This window comes from Xenopus tropicalis, chromosome 5 (assembly GCF_000004195.4).
Source record: "Xenopus tropicalis strain Nigerian chromosome 5, UCB_Xtro_10.0, whole genome shotgun sequence".
Lineage (NCBI taxonomy): Eukaryota > Metazoa > Chordata > Amphibia > Anura > Pipidae > Xenopus > Xenopus tropicalis.
Genome location: NC_030681.2, coordinates 39706056 through 39721710, shown reverse-complemented (window position 1 = coordinate 39721710; position 15655 = coordinate 39706056). Strand labels below are relative to the sequence as shown.

General features: G+C 39.5%; 1 protein-coding gene across 1 annotated transcript; it reads left to right on the top strand.

Moving 5' to 3' along the window:
* Positions 1-6786, top strand: LOC105945141 (cystatin-like). Its single transcript, XM_004914676.2, has 3 exons — positions 1-417; positions 2933-3025; positions 6376-6786. Exons 1-3 carry the CDS (start codon positions 178-180, stop codon positions 6454-6456), a joined length of 414 nt encoding a protein of 137 aa, XP_004914733.1. The 5' UTR covers positions 1-177; the 3' UTR covers positions 6457-6786.
* The last annotated feature ends 8869 nt before the right edge of the window (positions 6787-15655 follow it).

Below are 15655 nucleotides of genomic sequence, written 5' to 3'. Positions count from 1 at the left end.
CCTTTTTTTTTCTATTGGCCGATTTCCTAACAAGTCATTTAGCAGAAGAGCTTGGCAAGCCCCTTAACTTCCACTATTTATATTCTCCAGTCTCTGGCTCAGTTTTGCATTGCGAGAGAGGAGAGACACCCAGCACTGCACAATTCTGCTAAAGAAAGCAAGGGAAAAGCAATAGGAATGTCTGACCACAGGAAAGTGGTGGCTGCAGTTATTTTAACTTTCTTTGCAGTGGGGTTTGTTTCAGGACAAAATAAATACAACTCAAACAAAAATCAGCTCTTGGGAGGCTGGAGGGATGCAAAGGAGGATGATAAGTCCGTGCTGGAGGCTTTGCAGTTTGCGACTGAAGAGTACAACAAAGGGAATAACGGTGAATACATAGCCAAGGTCCACAGGATTATCAGATTCAGAAAGCAGGTCAGTAGAAATGTAATGGAAGCACAAAAAGTGGGTTTGAGCTGTACTAGTGGGATGAGTTTTCCGCCTTACTGCTGGAAGTTGGTTTAATTACTGAAGGAACTGTTGTAGGGCAGATATCTACTTAAACTATATTGTTGGGTGCAATACTTTACAGTCAGTCAGATTGTCTTTCTCTTTCCTGGGAATGTTGTTTTGCAGTCACACAGGGCTTTGGCCTCATATGACTATCCCTTGGCCCTACATTCCAGCTCTGAGCGGCGCAAGCAGGTGATTACTCTGCGGCAGGGAACTACTCTTATATTTCTAAAACCCAGCAGATATTCATTATAGAAAACTTACAAAGTATTTTTAATATATACAATGTTATTTAAATAAAAAAAAAAAACAATAAGAACCTAATAAAACAAAAAATAGAAAACCAAGAAATGTGACCTCTTTTACTGCTTCACAGGGGCACTTTGCCAGGGGTGACATAACACCCGGGTAAATGCAAGAGCTTTTTTAACCAACAAATATTAGTGCAGAGGGAGCAGGAGAAGTATTGGTATGCTGTGGCAGGCAGCAGGGAGGACAAAAGTGCCCCTGTGCTCTCAGAGAATGGGAATGCTTTCATTATGGCTTTTTCTTCAGCGCTGTGTGGGAACTTACTGAATTAGCTGCAATTGATGTGAGCGGAATGTTTGTTCTACTCTTGTACTTTCATCAAGTAGAACTTGCCTGCAGATAAGGCTGATGAGCAAAAAATCCTGCTGTGCTGAGTGTAACCATCGCCTGTTTTTTTTATGGAGCTGCTGGTAATACAATATATCTTCCCCAAGCAAGACAAAATCAAGATGCTGTTCTAGTCGTCTTCCTGAATAATTCCCCCCCACCACCACCAGAGATGCTGTTTTGCATAAGTAAAATGGTGAAGTTTTGCTCACAGACCTTAAATCATTCTTAGGTAAATGTCCTACTGATACACAGGACAAACACATCCACTTATGTGCTGATAAAAGGGTGCTTCACCGTTACATTAACTTTTAGTATGTTATGCAATGGAAAATTCTAAGGAACTTTTCTTTCTTATTAACTTATTCATTCGTTTATTTCATTCTTTATTTTTTTTATAGTTTTTTAATTATTTGCCTTCTTGTTCTGACTCTTTGCAGCTTTCAAATGGACTGACCCCAGCATAAAAAATAATGGTCTGTTATTTTTCATTTCATATCACCCTCTACATCATACTAAAACGTAACCCAAAGGCTGTGACTGTCAAAGGAAGGCAATGAGCAACAATATTTTAGCTATTGGAAGGGTAATAGTTGACCTCTTCTGCACCTTCGCATGCATAATATGCTGGGCACTGATCCACCCTTTTCACCTGATTTTCACCCACAAAACAGTGTGGAGTAAAAGCAATGAGGCAGAGTGATGCCAATTAGACCTCCAAGTAATTTGGGCAATTTAATTGCTGCTGTTTATTGTCAGATGTATGTAAGTGTATAGTTAGGTCAGTATAGTTTTGTGTGTGCTGGGTTCACTTGGAAGGGTTGAACTTTATGGACTTGGGTCTTTTTTCAACCCAACTGAACTATGAGAACAGCAAAGTGCAGACCAGAGGGTATCAATTCAGATTAAAAGAAAGTAGGATCCTAAAGGATTTTTTTACAGCAAAAAAGTAAAGTTGTCTTCCTGAAGTGGTTGTACAGGCAGATACATTAGATAGCTTCAAGAAGGGTTTATATGGCTTTTTAGAAAATGAATTAATACATGGTTACTTTAATTACCTTTTAGTAATCTAGGAGAGGCTTTAGATTTTGTTTCACCTTCTTCAAAACAATCTAGCAGTGAAGCAGTTTTCACTTGGACAAAAAGGGTGAACTTGATGGATGTGTCTTTTAGTTATCATCATTAGTGATGAGTGAAATTGTTCGCCAGACATGGATTTGCTGTGAAATTCTGCATTTCTCCATTGGCTAACTTTTTTTGTGAAACGGGCACAAAGATTAGCAGCCATGGCCATGTTAAAAAAAAGTTGTGGTTGTATAAAAACGACATACATGTCAACATAGTCTTGTAATAACTGTTTTTCGCTTATTTTTCACTCATTCCTAATCATCCAATGATCCAACTATAATTAATCTATAGTGTATCCACAACATCTGTCGAACCTGAGCTGCACAGGTTGCATTTACTGCATGCTTCTTAAGATAATAAGGAAGATTGGGGCCTTTCTGTCAAATCAGTTTGACCAACCAGATATTAGTCAGATAACCCACAATGCAGAAGATACTTGGGCACACTTAGCAACACTGGGCACATTTGTACCTATAAAGTAACCGATAGCAACCAATCACTGATTAGCTATCTTCAGTAATCTGCAGGAAACTGTATTAGCTGCCATCTGTTACTGTGCTAGTGTAAATGTACCCTGCGTTAGAAAATGAGCCCAAGTGTTATATGGGCTTTAGCATTGCATGCATACTTGAACATTTCATCACCAACACTTATTATGTTTATTTTCATGCAGGTGGTGGCTGGAATGATATATGCAATGGATGTAGAAGTCATTACAACACCATGCAGTGATTTTGAATCAACATCAGAAAATTGCCCAACTGAGGTAATAGAAAGGAATTTCCTAGAACTGAGTAAGACACATTTCAGCATAACATATGGAGCTGTATAGCTGACCCATCCCCACTTTGAAGGCATAAAAGTCCCCCTTTCTTACATTATATTTACTTTAGGTTTCTCTATAATTTGGAATTTGACATTTTCTCAACTTAGTGACTCGTATCACTCTAGCTGGCTGTTTCATTATGACCAACTGCACATACCCAGGTTTCTAAACCTTTCTGATCTTTAGGTCCTGCTGACTTACTCTACTGGGTGCCACACTACCAAGAACCCAGACACACTATGTCTCTCCTTGTGCATTAAAAGTATTGTTAAATTATTAAACATGTTAAATTACTGCACGTCTGTTCAAAGATAGAATGTCTTAGAAACCAGGATAATGAGCATAACTCCTACATTTACAACCAGTGAGATTTTGTGGCTTTTTTTATTTACATATAAACTAGAGGACCCCAAGGACCCAAAGCCTTTTAATCTCTCAAACACAAAGGAAGACATAGGGTAAAACACTTTATCTGATCTTGTAATAAAATTTAGCAAGGTTTTATGATGTTTTTCGGGATGCAACTCTATATGCCATATCTACACTGAAATGTTGGTAAAATCATATATCTCTTACCCCCAGTGCATATATAGTCCAGTTGTTTTGAATCCTAGCAGGTCTACTGTATTCAAAGAGGCATTGCTAACATATGCAAGTGACATATCTCCCATTTATACCCTCATTTATACCCATTTATACTCTCAACAATGTGATCCCATTTACTTATTCTGAAAAGCACCCCAACATATTCAACAGGAACATCCCTGTCAAAAGACAACACATAATTGCTAATGAAGTTAAGATCAGCTTCCCTTTATCAGCTAGTCATTACCTAATCCCCATTAAATACCATAGCTGAGCAAAGTGATACACTGCCCACAGTAAAACACATATATATTGTATTTCATGTTCTAACTTATTGATACAGGAAGTTGTGCTATGAAGGTAGGTTGGCAGATTTTTAACAATGCATGCTAAAATCGTCCCAATCAGTGAGGCACACCCTCATTATGAGACCCTATCCCTGCCACTAGGGTGGATCTCTCACAGACACAATTGATTTGCCCACTTTAGGAAAAACATAGAATAAATCACAATATAATATCCCCTCATCCCACAATTCAGTTTCCCCATAGTCCTTTGTACTCTAACATATTGTCCTCAAAGCAGAATAATAAACCTCCCAATAACAGGGCCAAAACTAGGGGTTGGCAGAAGAGGCACATGACTAGGGTACACCAATGGGGGGCACTAAGACCCTAGCATCTACTGTCCCCAAAAGTCCATTATGCCTTCATTAGAAAGCTACCTCCAATACAAGAGCTTTAATGGAACACACAGCAGCACCTTAACCACCAAATAATCCATATTATCTCTTAAGCACTTTGCCTACATATAATACTGGAGAAGATCATTCTGTGTATTAATCAACTTACTCCTTTTATATCTTTAAATACAAGCACTCACCTACCAAACACTGATGATATGAACTAACTTAGACTCATGCAATGTTCCCTCTAAGCTGTGTACTTGGGTGTGCTAACTCATCATTTGACATTAACACACACAAACTATTGTGGAGCCTACATACATTTTGATTTAATTGTGCTTAGTGTTCTGGCTGGATTTTATAAGCATTTACAGTGGTTTGCAAAAGTATTCGGCCCCCTTGAACTTTTCCACATTTTGTCACATTACAGCCACAAACATGAATCAATTTTATTGGAAATCCACGTGAAAGACCAATACAAAGTGGTGTACACATGAGAAGTGGAACGAAAATCATACATGATTCCAAACATTTTTTACAAATAAATAACTGCAAAGTGGGGTGTGCGTTCAGCCCCCTGAGTCAATACTTTGTAGAACCCCCTTTTGCTGCAATTACAGCTGCCAGGCTTTTAGGGTATGTCTCCACCAGCTTTGCACATCTACAGACTGAAATCCTTGCCCATTCTTCTTTGCAAAACAGCTCCAGCTCAGTCAGATTAGATGGGCAGCGTTTGTGAACAGCAGTTTTCAGATCTTGCCACAGATTCTCCATTGGATTTAGATCTGGACTTTGACTGGGCCATTCTAACACATGGATATGTTTTGTTTTAAACCATTCCATTGTTGCCCTGGCTTTATGTTTAGGGTCGTTGTCCTGCTGGAAGGTGAACCTCCGCCCCAGTCTCAAGTCTTTTGCAGACTCCAAGAGGTTTTCTTCCAAGATTGCCCTGTATTTGGCTCCATCCATCTTCCCATCAACTCTGACCAGCTTCCCTATCCCTGCTGAAGAGAAGCACCCCCAGAGCATGATGTTGCCACCACCATATGTGACAGTGGGGATGGTGTGTTCAGAGTGATGTGCAGTGTTAGTTTTCCGCCACACATAGCGTTTTGCATTTTGGACAAAAAGTTCCATTTTGGTCTCTTCTGACCAGAGCACCTTCTTCCACATGTTTGCTGTGTCCCCCACATGGCTTGTGGCAAACTGCAAACAGGACTTCTTATGGTTTTCTGTTAACAATGGCTTTCTTCTTGCCACTCTTCCATAAAGGCCAACTTTGTGCAGTGCACGACTAATAGTTGTCCTATGGACAGATTCCCCCACCTGAGCTGTAGATCTCTGCAGCTCGTCCAGAGTCACCATGGGCCTCTTGGCTGCATTTCTGATCAGCGCTCTCCTTGTTCGGCCTGTGAGTTTAGGTGGACGGCCTTGTCTTGGTAGGTTTACAGTTGTGCCATACTCCTTCCATTTCTGAATGATCGCTTGAACAGTGCTCCGTGGGATGTTCAAGGCTTTGGAAATCTTTTTGTAGCCTAAGCCTGCTTTAAATTTCTCAATAACTTTATCCCTGACCTGTCTGGTGTGTTCTTTGGACTTCATGGTGTTGTTGCTCCCAATATTCTCTTAGACAACCTCTGAGGCCGTCACAGAGCAGCTGTATTTGTACTGACATTAGATTACACACAGGTGCACTCTATTTAGTCATTAGCACTCATCAGGCAATGTCTATGGGCAACTGACTGCACTCAGACCAAAGGGGGCTGAATAATCACGCACACCCCACTTTGCAGTTATTTATTTGTAAAAAATGTTTGGAATCATGTATGATTTTCGTTCCACTTCTCACATGTACACCACTTTGTATTGGTCTTTCACGTGGAATTCCAATAAAATTGATTCATGTTTGTGGCTGTAATGTGACAAAATGTGGAAAAGTTCCAGGGGGCCGAATACTTTTGCAAGCCACTGTAGAACTATGTAATAAAACACCTCACACTTCTGTGTTTCTTTCATTTAGAAAAAGAAATGCAACTTCATAGTTGTGAGTGTTCCCTGGATGTACCAAACAGAGTTGAGGAAGAAAAGCTGTCGGCCCTAAACCCACCTCCCCCTTCTCCATCTGGGATGGTTTCTTCTCCTATCAGGCTGTTTTAATAAATGTTTAATGCATCAGTTTTTCTTATTTTATAACAGTTGCTTTCATTTTGAAAAATAGAGCATTTATGAGTAGAGTAAATGTATTAATGATTTATTTGATTGTAGTTTTTCTTCGGTTATGTTGGGCGTGGACCAATTATAGGCATTTAGTAGCTTACATATTAATGACACGAATAAAAACTAATATATCACTAGTGCAAAATTATATATGGTATGAAAATGCAGTAACATACTGTATGTAGCTAATAAAGTGTCTTTCTGAACAACTTTATTTGTTGTAATGTTTTAATTTAATATGCTGCCCATTTTCATGGTACAGGTATGGGATGCCTTATCCGGAAACCCATTATCCAGAAAGTTCCAAAATACAGAGTCCATCTCCCATAGACTCCATTATAAGCAAATATTTCTAATTTTTAAATATGATTTCCTTTTTCCCTGTAATAATAAAACAGTACCTGTACTTGATCCCAACTAATATATAATTAATCCTTATTGGAGGCAGAACAGCCCTATTGGGTTTATTCAAAATTTAAATGATTTTTAGCAGACTTAAGTTACGGAGATCCAAATTATGGAAAGATCACTTATCCGGAAAACCCCAGGTCCCGAGAATTCTGGATAATAGGTCCCATACCTGTACATTCTGTTTGTTAAAAATATTCAATAAAATTCAAATCATCTGAAGCCTTAAAAGGAACATAAGCCTTTAATAGCAGTGTTGATCCACCCAAATGTTACTGGACTACGCCTCCAGAAATATTATCAAAAGTTAAAACTTAATAGGGATATAACCTTCTTCAGTTCAATTCTTCAGGACCAGTCCCCTGAGGTGTCAGCCCCAGTGGGCCCCAAACATCCCAGTCCGACACTGGGACCAGTGGTCCTATTAATGAAAGAGATTGCTCCAATGAGAATCCTGCCTGCTCTGGTTACACTTGACCCTCTCTCTTTAGGCTTTTGTGGCCCATATTGTTATAGCGCTTGTGTCCGTGGTAACATAGATTACCCCTTATGTGTGAATTACACTATCACCTGTAAATCCAGCACATGGATTTTGATAAAGTAGCCTTTTGCATTTGCCTAATTGGCCACAAGAGGGCAATCGTATATTAGTTTATTATTATGTTGGAAAACTGAAAGCAAGGGGGGGGGGGTTAAAGATAGAACAGTCACTCAATAGATGTGGTTTGAGACATGGTTGTCAAATATGACAGGTGCTAGTGAAGTCGGAGGATCATAAAAGTCTATGTGCACGAGTAACAGATGTAACAATGGACCACAAACTATGGGCCGGACGTGCCAAAAATCCAATTTGTTTATTTCTTACTAATGGGTTTTACCTTTATGATGAATCATACAAAATGCAGCAAATACATTGATAACAACCATCCAACTAGTGGCTGAATATTTACAGTATAACAGCACCCGACTGGTGGGATACCACTCTCTTGTGCTTTTCTTTTTAAAGCTTTTCTAATGAAATTATTAAAGAGAATCTGAGTGTTTTCCTGAAGATGGCAGCATGGGCACACTGACTGCAAACAAGGAAACACAGTATGCATGTCTAAACTCCCTTTTTTGACATAATAAACAAGAAAAACTGACTGCAGGCTTTAGTTTTACTGTCATGCTTTTATTTTTGCATGCAATTGTTCAGTTTCCATTAAATCTCCCTCTTTATACTCATGCTTTGCTTGTAATTTGCCAATGGCCCTAAAAGATGATAATAATTACTGTCCCCTGTCTGCCATTCTTGCCTGTACTCCCTTGTCTTCATCAATTAGCAGGTCTATGATTGAATTCTCTCCTGCCCAAACTCTGCCAAAGTTTGTCTCAATCCATACAATTGCAAACCTCCCAACATTTGAAAAATGCAAAGAGGGACAATAAAAAGAAATGCTAGCCGTTGTGTGACAAACATTTTTGACCATGCCCATTTTTGTGACCACACCCCCTAATTACCGCTCCCATTTTACAAGTTTGAACACATTTCTGGGAGTTTTGGGGGGTTTGTTTAGGGATGCACCAAATTGTGGCTGTTCTGTGAAAATTGAACAGTTGCGAGGTATGCAATTATAGTGGGGAAAACTCACTAGAATATTTACACCGTAAAGAAATCTATTTGGAATACAATAGGTTAAGGTCCCCATACACGGGCCGACTATAGCTGCCGATATCGGTCCCTTGGACCGATTCGGCAGCTAATCGGCCCGTGTATTGGGAGAGCAGAGCGGCCTGGCCGACCGATATCTGGCCTGAAATTGGCCAGATCTCGATCGGCCAGGTTAGAAAATCCGGTCGGATCGGGGACCGCATCGGCTCGTTGATGCGGTCTCCGATCCGATTGCCCCATTGCCGCCCACATAATCCGATCATTTGGCCCCAGGGCCAAACGATCGGATTATTTTTTTTTTACCTAAATGCTCCCCGATATCGCCCACCTGTAGGTGGGGATATTGGGGGAAGATCTGCTCGTGTATGGCCACCTTTAGAGTCAGCTTATTCCCTGCAGAAGTGTTAAGAACCACCCTATTCATTCAGTGTTAAAGAAGTTAATAGGGAAAAAAGTCAGAGGGGACAGAAGCTGCATTTAATGACTATAAACACTAACAAGTGTTGTAAAACAGCAATCCAGAAGGCAAAGATAGAAAATGAGGAGCTAACCCCCAAAAGTTTTTGAATTATGGTAACAATCTGGTTATAACAGGTACAGAAAAGGCAAATGTGCTAAACCAGTTCTTTTCTTCAGTGTATACAATAGAGGAGCCAGGGTGCCAAGACCCACCTGATAGCTGCAATGTTGGCTCAGCTCAATCTAGTCAGTGGTTGAGCAGCATATGGTACATGGCAACAGGGCCAGATAGAATAAACCCTTGGGTACTGAAAGAGCTCGGTTCAGCATGGCCTCTGTTTCTGATATTCTCAGACTTTCTTTTCATCTGGTATGGTACCTATGGAGAAAACCTGATATATTTAAAAAGGGATCACGATTATTTCTACATAAAAAAAAGTAAAAGGGCAATATTTACTGATATACTGTATATTCTAGTTTGGAAAGATTGTTTAATAGGCTACTTAATATGATATAACTATCTGTTGGTTAATTATTGATTCTGGAAGTATAGTTTTTTCTTTAAGGGGTGATATGATAACTATAAAATATAAACTATAAATATATAAGGGGGTCATATAATAATCTCTGTAATGCTTTATTTACCAGTAGGTCCTTCCAACTGACACAAGGGCATCAATTCCCATTAGAAGAAAGGAGATTTCATCTAAATATTTGGAAAGGGTTTTTTTACAGTGAGAGCTGTGAAACTGTGGAAATTTCTCCCTGAATACAGGATTATGGGAGATAGCTCTTAGTATAAGTTGATCCAGGGACTGGTATGCCATCTTGGAGCCAGGAACTACTTTTTTCCCCTTTGCAGCAAATTAGAGAGGCATCAGATTGTTTTTTTTTTTGGATCAGTTGGCAGTTAGGCAGGTTTTATTTAGGCTTGAACTTGATGGACATGTGTGTTTTTTCAACCTAACTTACTATCTTACTATGTCACATTTATTAGGTACTTGAATCTAAAAACACTCCTTGTGCTACCATATAGTTTCCATAAGCATTATTGATTATTGTGTCCACCCTGCCTCTTCTGCTGACACTGTTGAGCCATGAAGCTTCCTATTTGACTTGCACCATGTAACATTCACTCAAACAATCATCATTTTAATGCCAGGAGCCAAAAGCAATACAATCCTGATTCTGACTGTTAGCTACAACCTGTATGTGGTTTGCTATCACACAGATGCACAATGGTGTTCATTTTCAACAGTTGTGGAAGACGCAACTCCTTATGTGGCCAAAATTAGGCTGGAATTATGGGAAATATGTGTTGAATAACGGGTAAAAAAATGGAGAATTGCATCCAAAATTGCATTTGTAAATGATCCCTTATGTCTATTTTGTACCATGCTCTTGCACAACTACATATGCCTTGGTTAAATAATCAGAATTCAGGGATTGTACGGTTCCAGTGACACTGCCTAACAAACTAGGGAAATTTAATTGAACTTGGGTAAAAAAAAAATCCTGCCTTCTATTCTTAACATCTAATTGTATCCTCTGGCAAATGAGGAGTTTGCAAGCAGAGCTTAGTTCCATGTTTGTAATATTAAAGGAAAATTAATATTAAAGTGGAATCATTGAACACAGCTCTCAAATGTAAATTATTCAGCAGGTGTCTAGCCCCTGGCTATGGGAAAGAGGAATTATTGTTATTGTGCTTGATATGTAAGGACATTGTCTGATTTCACATATTAATATTTAACTCTTTTACATGTGTCTCATTATAATTCTTTTCAATGGTTATTGTGCTTGTTTTGTGTCTCAATCAGAACATTACATTTTGAAACTACTGTAAACAGTACAAAGTGTGAAGACTTGTAAAAGGGCCCAGCAAAATCCAAGGAGTGGGTCATTCTGTAGATCATGATGCAAGGCTTTATATTTGTGGTTATTTCAATAAAAGGCCTTGTGCAAGTTTGTGATTTATAAGCAAATCAAACCAAAGTTTGACCAAAGCTCTGGTGTTATGGTAAAAACTGTCCTAATTGCAATAATAGACTTGCATGGTGATATCACATTTGCAGTTAGCTAACCTAAAACATTTACAACTTTTCCACTGATGCCATGAAGTAAGCAGCATTTCCCAGCATGTTCCAATAGGCAATGGTGCAGTTTACAGACTGCAACCCCTACCTCCAAAATCTACACCCCCAGCAACCCACTAACCCCCATTAATACTGCAAGACACTAAATCTGGAAGGAGAAGGCTGCAGTTATTTATTATTAACAATATCAATTAACATGTTTAAGATGATCAATTTATCTTTGTAACATCATCTTTGTATAACAAACTTTTAAAAGCAGCAATTAAAACCAACTCACCTCTGATAGGACTGACCCTTTTAAGGAGTGCTCAATGGGGCTCTTCTCCTCTTCGGCACCATGTCCAAGATGGCAGCACCAATGACCACCATGTGGGATGCAGTGCAGGCGCGGCAACATCATTGTGCTTCGTCATTAAATTAAAAATAAAGCGACGCCGAAGACATGCGTTTAATGCCTGAATATAGGACAAGTTCCTGGGTGTGCTCTAAATTACTTTTTCTGATTGATTTTCTGGTTCGTGACCCTTTTGCCTGGTTCTGACTTCTCTATTTGCTGCCTGAACTGACCTGTGCCTGGAATTCCCGGCATTAGTCCTGACTACAATCCCTGTAAGGGCCAAGCAGGCCTTAAAGGACATGTAAACCCCACACGCAAAAATTTAATCACTGAACAGCCTCTTTGAAATCTTTTAATATCAACCAGTCTGGTTGTCAAGAGGTTAATAGTAAGGCTGCAGCATCCCCTTAATCACTTGGATTTCCGTCTCCTCCTGTAACCCAGCCCCCCCCTCAGGAATTTGCATTGATTACTGGCTTGTGGGCATGCTCAGTAGTTCTAAGCTCAGATTACTAAACACAACCTCTAGCCCAGCAGCCAATGTAGAGATGGCATTGCTGGTTCCCATAAAAACTCAGCTCCTAACCTCCTCTCCTGAGCTCAGCTTTACCATTACAGTGCTCAAACAAAGTAGAACTTCTATCAAAGACAGTTCTGCCTGTGTGAGCCTTGATCCTTGATGAACTTTATGCTGAATATGGGTCTTTGTGTGTGTATGCTGTTTGCAGATTTACATGTAACTGATGATGTGTCAGAGGAAAAATGGCTGCTGGGTGAAAGCTGCTATTTGTTTTATGAAAATGTAATGGTGCTGGCAAACGAAAGGGATATATGCAGTAGAAATGATGCCATTTGGGTGTGGGAGACCTGCCCAATTGATATACATTGTAGGAAAATGTAGGGTTTACATATTCTTTAACCCTCCTTAGGACACCAGGCCTCTCAAGATACTTTCCTTGCCTAAGGCTCAGAGTCAAGGTTCCTCCCCACCAATTACTTCAGGAAAAAACAACCCCAACCTCACATGGACAGGTGGGACACATGAAGCTGCAGGTATTCCCAACAACTGGAACAAATAGGTGACTTGTAAGTAGGTGAAATGTAGATATATTTAGTTTGGCCTGCAGGTGGCACCAACCCTTAAGGATGAACTTTCCCTGAAGGAGCCTAGGTAAGGTAGGAGAGGTTGAGCTAACAGTTATATGCTTGTTATATGCTTGTAAGCAGCCCCTTCTTTTGGTGGTTGTCAAATCCCTATCTTGGGTTTGTTCCAAGTTATCTGCATCATTGTTGGAGCTGGGTTCCTTTAAGTTAAGAGAACCCCATTCTGAGAGCGTCTGACTAGTCCCCCTGGATACCAGCGGAACTCCCAGTGGTTCCAGGTGTCAGTGGGCCCTCCTGCTTCTAACCATTTGGTCTATTTCATGGTCATATTCTACTTCTGTATAACAGCAAAAAGGCTAAATAGATAGAATGATAAGATGTAAAGAAAAAAGACTAGGAGAATAAAAAGGTTGAATAGAGAGAGGAGTAAAAATAATTTGGAGAGTGGGCCTATGGTCTAAGGCACGGGTCCCCAACTTTTATTACTTGTGAGCCACAGTCAAATGTAAAAAGACTTGGAGAGCAACACAAGCATCATAAAAGTTTATGGAGGAGCCAAATAAGGGCTAAGATTGGCTATTAGGCAGCCTCTATGCACACTATCAGCTTACAGGGGTAGTAAATCTTGTTTTTATTCAACCAAAACTTGCCGCCAAGTCAGGAATCAAAAGATAACTCCCTGGTTTGGGGGCACTGAGAGCAACATGCAAGGGGTTTGGGAGCAACATGTTGGCCCTGAGCCACTGGTTGGGGATCACTGGTCTAAGGTTTTCTTGTGGGCTCTTGGCATCCTAGTCCAACACTGCATTTTGGAAATCTTTCTGCAAAAATATTTTCTTATCCCTTGGATCTACTTCCCTAGAAATGCAGGACAACATTATTTTTATTTGCACTCAATCATGTTGCTTATCTGCTATTCCCATGTCTGTCACCATGGTTAGTTCCTGGCAGTAACGTCTACAATCTGACATTTCAGTTAAAGTCCCTTCTTATCTGAATTTTTGTTTAGAGAGGTAATCAGTTCCTGAGAAGACTCCAAATACGGTTTGGATTATATTCATTCTGAAATAACAATCAAACTCAAGGGCCTGTATCATTAAGAACTATACCACATAATTCCACGCTCTATGCCCCAATGGCTGCCCTGCTTGCATTATACGTTTAGTGTCTGAGGCACATGAAGACCCAACTAGATTGACCAACATGACAGAGAATTGACCCCAGTCTCTAAATGGTGAGCTGGCCAGAATGAAATTGAATAAAACTTAACTTTTACTATTAACTATATAAAAACAAATACACCGAGATATGAACAATTCAAATCTGTCTGTCTAATCCAGACTATAATACTGAGAATTTAAATCAACGGAGATACTTTTATCATTTAACTTTCTTCTATTTAATTCTTTACTCTCAGGGACAGTCTGTGTTTCATTCGACAGCATTAGACATTGCCCATTCAAAGTTAATTAGTTATAGCTAATGTTCTACCCTGTATCGGAGTGTGTGCTGTGTCAAGGGATGGGCTCTGGTTTAATAAAGCAGTCATGCCGTATTTGATTTCTCTGCCTATTGACACCTTACCCTATAGATCTTAGGGGAAAGGCACTAAGTTTGCCCAGGAGCAGTAACCCATAGCAACCAATCAGTAGGTAATATTTCCTGGTCATCTGTTAAAAAGCAAACATCTTATTAGTTGCTTTGGGCTCCTGGGCAAACTTAGTGCCTTCTATTATATATGGGGGTTAGACTTATTTCTTCACTTATTCCTATGCCCCCCCCCCCCCCCCCCCCCCCATTCACCAAATGGAAAGAATGCCAGACATGCCCCCTCTCAAGAGACTGGATCACATTTCTGAAATCTTGAAGTTCTATTATGATACTCCAGGTAAATCACAAAAGCTTTTTCCCAGACCACTCATCAACATGCTGGAGTGGCCACCACTTCACCACATTTCTGGTCCTACCACCAAAGCCAATGTCTGGCCCATGTGGAAACTCAAAAGAAAACTCACCTCGTTCAACTCCTCATCTTAGAAGTGGAAGACGCATTGATACTGATTATGTTCTTGTATAATAGCAATACTAATTAATGCCTTTGTTAGAGCTTGTCTTGTTTATCTAATGTTCTGATCAAGCTTTCTTATTTGGTACATTCTTCCTGCTTCTAAAAAAAGCTGATTTGAAAGGGTTAAAATGGAGCCTATTGACGCTGTGTGTGCCACACAAATACAGTAATGCCTGCATTAAGGGTGACAGTTAGGCACGTAGGTATTTCCCTTTCCAGCCCCCACCCACTAACTTGTTTGCATTCAGATGTGCGAGTTTGTGAGTGCCGGTGCAGGCTACCCCTTATCCAATTCCAGCTTATTTGAATGCTTATATAGTTGTTTTTCTTTGTAGCAAGTTTTGTAATTTATGTATTTCTGCCCAGGATATAGCTAATTTTATTGTAATGAATCTCTGCTATTAAGCCACCTTCTTAGATGCCTGAATTGTTCTTTCTATGGACAATTTTTAATGTGCTTCAATAAGTCACTGAAATGAGAAGCAGTAAGGGGGTATTAAATGCAGTGATTAAATACAGCACTGGTAATTGAACTATTTAAACAAATTAAATATGGAGAGAGATTTACATTTAGTTATATAAAGGCAGTCACACCATTTTACAAAATAATTGTGATTGTGGAACATTTTAGATTGCTTTTTCTAATGGAATTAGCTGAATGAGCTAAATTTAACTCTTTATTTAACACCTATTGTTGACAGCATAAGAGGTATTTTCATATAAGTATATATATTTATATGAGAATTCTGGTCACATTTTTCTTCAAATACCCTGTAAGTTTCAAGGGTATATAAAAAAGCAAAACAGAAGGTAGTATCATATACTCTTAAAGTGATTTATTCAAGCAAAACACACTATTCATGAACACTAAACTGCCACATTCATTTACAAGGTCACTTCTTGTTGTTAATACATCGGCTGCTTCCATGACAGATTTTCTGTTTAGGATTTCTATATGGG